The sequence below is a fragment of the Rhineura floridana genome, chromosome 17 (genome assembly GCF_030035675.1).
Source record: "Rhineura floridana isolate rRhiFlo1 chromosome 17, rRhiFlo1.hap2, whole genome shotgun sequence".
In the NCBI taxonomy this organism is placed as follows: domain Eukaryota; kingdom Metazoa; phylum Chordata; class Lepidosauria; order Squamata; family Rhineuridae; genus Rhineura; species Rhineura floridana.
The window spans coordinates 22,731,503-22,739,341 of NC_084496.1; the positions used below are offsets into that span (position 1 = coordinate 22,731,503).

Below are 7,839 nucleotides of genomic sequence, written 5' to 3' on the forward strand. Positions count from 1 at the left end.
TGGAGTGCCCTCCCTGGTGAATTATGCCTGTCTTCCTTGTTACTGACCTTCAGGAGGGATCTAAAAACATTCCTGTTAATCTAGGCATTCGATGGGTGAAATATACTGTTCCTGGCAACCCTGAAATTACAGGCAGAAAGCATGCTTTTAACTGTATTTAGTATGCTTTTTTCCAAAAAGAAATTATTGTTGATTTTTTTTGTGTCCTGGGCTCCGTCAGGACGGATGGATGGAGGGATATGAATTAAAATAACCAAAATCCTAATAATACTCTGAAACCCATGGGCATTTTGACTCCTGCATATGAACCTTCTAATTATATCATTGTTCCATTTTAGTAATCTGAACGATTTCTATTGCATTTTGTGGACTGTTTCGTAACGCACATGATCAACTTTTTAAAAAGGAACTGGGGGTGTATATTTTTTAAAATAAATAATGATACATAGAAGCTTCTCAAAATCTATTTGCAGAGACCTTGCAGTTGTTATGCTTGAGGTCTCTTTGATTTTTTAGGGCTGGAACGGTGGCATCTGACTTCTCACTTCCTCATACATTTCTATGTTCTGTCTAGTTGTGTTTTTAGCAGAACCTTGCCATGGGTTCCCCATTATGGGATATAATAAATGTGAAGCTACACGTGAGGTAGAACGAACAGTTGTGCAAAAATCTCCAGGCCTTTCAGCTTCGTCTGTACCTGAGGGTTTAATAAAGGAGTATCCTTTCAGAAATGTGTACAATTCAGTTAGAGCACAGAGTCTCCAATTTAACCGCTGGGAGGCTGTCCAAGTCAAGACTCAAGTAGTTGGAATGTTCCTGTGGACAGGTCTGATGCATCAGTTTTATAGCCTGCCATATTGCAAGGGTATGGGAAACTTTGCGTGGGAGAAATATATATTGAAAAGTAGAGCCAGAGGGGACCGTGGAGATCATCTAAGGATTGTCTTACCCCACGTATGCCAACAGAAGCACTTTGATCCATGGAATTGGCACTTTTACAAGTGCCAGGAACAAAGAAGGGGGGGAAGCACCCAGTGGGGGTTGAAACAGAAGGAGACAAGCTTTGGTGATGTGTGGATGATTTATTATGTGCTCTATGCGTTTCAGAGAATATATCCTCAGAAGTTTAATTATTTATTTATTTATTATTTAATTTGTATCCCACCCTCCCAGCAGGAGCCCAGGGCGGCAAACAAAGCGCTAAAAACACTTTAAAACATCATAAAAACAGATCTTAAAATACATTAAAACAAAGCAGCATTAAAAAAACAACTTTAAAAAAGGGTTAAAAAATTTATTAAAAAACATATTAAGCAATTCTAACACAGATGCAGACTGGGATAGGTCTCAACCTAAAAGGCTTGTTGAAAGAGGAAAGTCTTCCAAAGGCACCAAAAAGATAGCAGAGGTGGCGCCTGCCTAATATTCAAAGGGAGTTGTGGAGTTGTGTGTTTTCTTCACTCTGCCAAGTTATCAATCAAGACAATGAAGCATGTAACAATCTGCTGCCAACCCCCCCACAAAACACAGTCATCAGGGCATCAGATTCTCATATGAGAGTTTTGACTGAAATCTTGTTTTGATTGATAACTTGACTGAGTGAAAAAAAACCACGTTCCTGAGGAAGGAGATACATTCTCCAAAACATGTAGAGCACATAATAAATTATCCACACAACACCAAAGCTTGTCTCCTTTTGTTTTGACTTTTACAAGTGCCACATAACGCTTGTTCCACGCTTGCAAGGAATCATTTTGCGTGGCAGCTCCTACGCTTTGCAACTCCCTACCCAATGGCCTTAGGCAAGCACCTTTGCTGTACTCTTCGTTGCCTGCTAACAACTTTCTGATTTAGGCAAGCCCACCCAGACATGCAAAGTTGTCATGAATTTTAATATGTAATTTTAGCTCCTAATGTAGTTTTCACTGTTGATTTTATTTATATTCTGATTTTTTTTTAAAAAAAAACCGCCTTACTTTTAACTTTGACTTTTATTGACAATTATAATGTATATTTTAAATTCTTTGTAAACTGTGTGGTGGTTTTTTTTTTGTATTTTTTACAGTTGTGGTCCACAAATTCTGTTAAATAAATGAATAGAAAAGAATGAAATAAATCCAGTCCAGCCCCCTGCCTTATGCTGGTTCTGCCATTCAGGCTGCAATTTCAACATCCTTAACAGGTAGCCAACCAGCCTCCGCTTCAAATATTTCCAGCAAAGGAGGGTGTGCCATCTCTTGAGGCAGACTGTTCCACTGACCAACAGCTCTTATGGTTAGGACATTTTTCCTAATATTCAGCCTAATTCACTTGCACAGAATAATAAATCAAAGAATTATAGAATAGTAGAGTTGGAAGACCATCAAGTCCAGTTCCTGCATTACCCACACATTTGGAGCTGGTCCTGTTCTCTGGGAGCCACAGACAGCATCTTCACCGTGACATCCCTTCTAATAGTGGGAGACGGCTCCCCTGTCTTCCCCTTAACCTTCCCTTCTCCAAGCTAAACATACCAAGCCCAGTGGGTGGCTGGTGTCCACTGGGACTGGTAGGGCATAAGGCAGGGAGACCAGCCCTAGCTGAGCCAGAGCCACTAAGAGGCAGACCCACCACCTGAGTAGGGATGGATGGATCTGTCCACTTGGGTTCTCTCCATCTCTCATTGTTCCATTCTGAAATTCGGCTCTCCACATTTCCGCAACAGTTTGCAAATTTTTATTGTAAAAACCCTTATGAAAATTCTTCAGCATTTCAGTGTAAATTTCTCCTAATGAACACATTTTTGTAGACAGTTTTGATTGAGGAACACATTTGTGCAAGCAAATTCTCCTCATTTAATGCATTTTTGTATATTTTCATAGATATATTCATTTTTGTGCACACTTTCCCCTAATATATTCGTTTTTGTAAACACTGTTTGCTTGGAGAACCGCATTGCAAAATTCACGTAAGTGCAGATTTCGAAGGATGGCTGCATTTCTGTTCTCAGATTGTTTCAGAAAGTGAGAATTTGATAAATTTGCCTTTAAATGCACAGCAAATCAAATCCCCCACCCCACCCCTGCCCCTGACTAATTTGTAAGTAAGGAGACAGACTGGCTGTGGGCAGGGTTTTTAGTGTGTGTGTGCTTGTGTGTGTTTGGGAGTTCCTGTGTCTGAGTGTGTTTAGGAGTGCCTAGGTGTGGGGAGGTGGGGGTTGGTGTGTAAAGCGTGCAGGGACAAAGTCCCTAGTGTGTGTGTGTGTTAATCGAGTAGAGAAATAACTGGTCTGTTAGGACTGGTAGTTGAAAGAATAAAGAAATGTATGGTTTATTACTACAAAGAGGAAAACTCATACATGGTGAAACAGCCATGACTAACTGAGAACAAAGGAAGAGAAGGGGAGGGGAGGAGCAAAGCCTGTGAAAAACAACAAACACTTTAGAGGAGGAATCAGCAGATGGAAGAATATATTGCCTTTCTGTCTATTGCCCCTTCCGCCACTGTTCAGGTCACTTGTAACATGCATTGGTGCTTTACTCCCAACATGACTGAGGTGGGTGGGGCAGCATCTCATTTGTCCTAAAGGACCGGCCTCCACTGGCCCAGCTGTTTCAACCCTTCCTCATGGGACTTGGTTTCCAAGCCTATCCCCATCCTGATCAGCTCCTCTGGACTCATCCCAGTTGGTCAACATCCTTCTTAAAATGTGGCACCCGGAAATGAACACAGTACTTCAGATGCAGGCTGACCAGTAAAGAATAAAAATGTGCACGTGAAGAGAAATTTGCAGCCAAATGCTGATGAACTTTCATGAGGCCTTTGTAAAAAAAATTAACAAGCTGATGTGGAAATGTTGAGAGCTGAACTGGAAAAATGAGAAACTGAAAGAAAGTGAAACTGACACACCCGCCCATTCCTATCTATCACTAATAATGATCACCACCATCCCAACACACTGCTCTCCAACCTGAATTCTCCATCTTCATTTACCTGATTTTTGATTTCCTTAGTGACAACTCCTCTTCATTTCCAAAGTCAAGAGACACATCTTCAGTGTCATCTGCTAAAGTCTGGAAAAGACGCACAAGCACACGTACATATTAGGGGGGAAAACACCACCCATCTAAGGAGAGGCATCGTGGCAACATCCTTCTCCCATCCCTCCCAGCTGCCGCTATGTGTAAGCCTCTTCCTCCAGACAGTTGAAGTCCACTGCAGAGGACTAAAACTGCTACTCACCAAGGTGGAGAAGAACTTTGCGATATCCTCAATTCACTGAACATGATGCTTTATGTGCAGAGCCGCCCAGAGACATTTGCTTCCTGAGGCAGAGTTGCAAATGACACACATCTCCCCCCAAGTGATGGTGCATGGTAACCATGTCGATCAAGTTACTTTGGCACCTGAGCCAGAAATCCCCACAAGCTCCCCTCCCTAGCAATAAAAATACACACTAAGATAATCATTCATGGGCAAGGGCTGCAGCTCAGTGGCAAAGCATTTGGTTTGCACGCAGAAGGTCCTACACTCACTTCCCGGCATCTCTAGGTAGGGTTGGGAGAAAAAGCTGCCTGAAATTGTGGAGGGCTGTTGCTAGTCACTGTAGGCAATACTGAAGGACAGATGGACCCATTATAAGGCAGCTTCCTGTGTTCCTGGGTCTCTAAACAAACCCGTTTCCTTCAGCCTTTCACCACAGGACTTAGTCTATCATTCCCAGGATTCTTTGGGGGAAGCCATGACTGTTACAAGTGGTATAATCGTGCTTTACATCTGTGGTGTGAATGTGATTTGTAACCACCACCCCTCTTCCTAACAACCATGTAGTACTGACCCCATCATCACCTCTGCCCAATCAGTGCTGTGATCAAGACCCGCCTACTCCCTATTTCTTTTAAGGGGTTGTTTCTTTTGCCCAATTCCGATCACACACACTTTTTTTCAGAAACACACATATTCTAAGCACAGTCACCCACAAACACAATCTAACAAATTAAAGGCAACTTAGGCTATGTACATGTCGTACATTTAAAATACATCCCCAAAGAACCCTGGGAAACTAGGGCCACATCTACACCAGACCTTTATTCCACTTTAAACCGTCATGGCTTCCCCCAAAGAATCCTGGGAAGTGTAGTTTGTGAAGGGTGCTGAGAGTTGCTAGGAGACACCCTATTCCCCTGACAGTCCCCAGAAGGAGGGCTGACTGTTTAACTCCTCTGGCCACAGGAGCTCTGTCAACACAATAGGAGTCTCCTAACAACTATCAGCACCCTTCACAAGCTACACTTCCCAGGATACTTTGGGGGAAGCCATGACAGTTTAAAGTAGAATAAAGGTTTGGTGTGGATGTGGCCTAGTTTACCCCTCAGAGAACTACAGTTCTCAGCACAGTCCTCAGCACATGTGCCCCCCCAAAAAGAATCCTGGGAACTGTAGTTGGTACTACAGTTCCCAGGATTCTTTTTTTTTTGGAGGGGAGGACATGTGCTTTAAATGTACGGTGCATATGCAGCCTTTATCCCAAGTGAGGTTATCTTGACAATGGAAATGGACTGCCTTCAAGTTGATTCCACCTTATGGCAACCCTAAGAATAGGGTTTTCACGGTAAGCGGTATTCAGAGGGGGTTTACCATTGCCTTCAACTTAGGCTGAGGCAGTGACTGGCCCAAGGTCACCCAGTGAGCATGTCTGTGTGGGGATTTGAACCCTGGTTGCAAGCTCACACCAACCATTCCCTCCCTGACCCCTTCCCGACAGTCTCCTTCTCTCTCACATGCACCCTGTAGGCCCAACGGCAACCCATAATACTCTCCTCCCTGTTGGACACACACACACACACACACACACACACTTTGCAGCGTTCCTCCTCCTCTCACCTGCTTCATCATCGCAGCCAGGCCTCTTCCTCTTCTCTATGGCTCTGCGGATGTGATGCTGTGTTCAATCCACCTTCCTCCGCCTGGGTGGTTGCCATGGAGACAGGAGAACGATGATGCAAAGAGATGCAGGGGACGCAGGTTGGACCAGGCAGGCCCTGAAAGCGGGTGGGGAGGGGAGAGATTGAATGAGGGAGACATATAGGAAGGAAGAAGCACAATTTGCAGAGGGGGGTTGCCTGGATTGGGGGGGGGAGAAGTTAACTGTTCTAGCATCTTTAGCTTTGCACATTTTAAAGTGGATTAAAGGACTCTGTCACCCTAGTGCTTTAAATCCATTTAATTGCTGCAGCAATTTTCAATATTGTAAAAAAAAACCTCACAAAAACTATCCAGCATTTTAGTGCGAATTTTTCCTAATAAACACATTTTATGCAGCTTTTGACTAATGTACACATTTTTTCAAGCAATTTCTCGTAATACATTGCCTTTTTGTAATGTTACTTTCCTGATAATGTGTCATTCTAATGCCTCTTTTCCTCTAAAATATGCTTGCTTATTTATTGAATTTATATCCCACCCTTCCTTCCAAAGGAACCCAGGCCAGCAAAAACAACAAAACAATTTAACAGCAACACAGAAGAAAAACATTCCAAAAAGAGTTACAAACATTCTAAAACCCAGTTACAGTTTAAAAACATTCTTGCATCTAGTGATCCCCAGCTTGCCAGGAGCAGCCCCTGGAAAATTCAGTTGAGTGTGAATTTCGAGGAATGGCTGTGTTTTGGATCAATCCCCAACATCTTCAGGTGAGGGCTGCAAGAGACCTCACTCTGAAATCCTGGGGGATTGCTACCAGGCAGTGTAGATGATGCTGGCAGTTTCTTGTGTTCCTAAACAAGTCCAAAACTAGCAGCCCTCACCGATGATCTAATATTCAACATTTTTATTTTATTTATTTATTATTTCAATTTATATACCGCCCTTAGCGAAATAGCTCTCAGCAACATGCAACTTAACTAACTCCCAAATCAGCCCCACACCCCCGGACTCATCGCTGTGTTTTTAATAGCAGCTGGACTTTGACAGGAATTTCCCAACGCTTTTGTCTGCCAAGAGTCTGGCTGTTGGTTACAATAAACATTGGATAAGGGCCACGCGCACACGAATGCTCATTCCACAGAAACAGTTTCAGTTCTTTAAGTGGGGTGCAGGAGTGGGGAATAACATCTGCGCTGGCACCCCTTGGTGCTTTCCGATTATTTGTGTGCTGTGTTTATGTATTATTGACATATTTTAGCTGCTGCTGGGCAGTGCTCTCTGAAGCCGAAACTTGTGGGAAATATTTTGTGTTTATCCAAGCAACTGCCATACCGGCTTTTTACCAGGTGATCTAAGAGGGAGATATTGATTCTAAAATGTTTCTGAGGAAATGCAGCAGAAAAATCATGTGACTTTGGAGAACTCGTCTCAGGCTCATTATATAATAGAAGGAAATACAAGCCAAAGGGTTTTTTGGATGGACTGTTTCCATGCCTCCTACATTTGGCAACCTCCCAGCTTCAGAAAGCTTAACTATAACAAAGAGATCTTGGAGAGCTCACAAACATACATTCAAACAGAATGAGAAACATGAACCAAAGCCAACTTCATGCAGATATCCGTTGCCAGGTGCCAGTTCGAAAGCATTCCATTGACCTAACAGGCCAGTCTTGATTTGAGTTCTTTGTCCGCTAGTCGCTGCTTTTACCAATCGGTTTTTTTCCCTTGCAAAAAAAATTGATACTGATAATTTTGAAAGGAAATATTGATCTGTTGAAAGAAAATATAGCTATTTTGAAAGGAAATCAAATGAAATATCGATTAAATTAGCATCCTTAATATCAATATTTTAGAGGCAGAATTTTTTGGAAAAATCTGTTTTCAAAAATAGCCGCAGAAAATTGCTACGTAAAAATACAATCTGCAACGGTATAG

At 42.6% G+C, this 7,839-nt stretch overlaps 1 protein-coding gene across 1 annotated transcript in view; it reads right to left on the bottom strand.

Moving 5' to 3' along the window:
- TVP23A (trans-golgi network vesicle protein 23 homolog A) overlaps positions 1-5,976 on the bottom strand; it is a 21,590-nt gene extending 15,614 nt beyond the window's left edge. The window contains exons 1-2 of the mRNA XM_061599230.1: positions 5,863-5,976; positions 3,973-4,052 (exon numbers count right to left, since the gene is read on the bottom strand). Of these exons, the coding sequence (XP_061455214.1) occupies positions 3,973-4,052; positions 5,863-5,874 (92 nt within the window). The 5' untranslated portion in view covers positions 5,875-5,976. The remainder of the gene's footprint in view (positions 1-3,972; positions 4,053-5,862) is intronic.
- Positions 5,977-7,839: the final 1,863 nt, after the last annotated feature.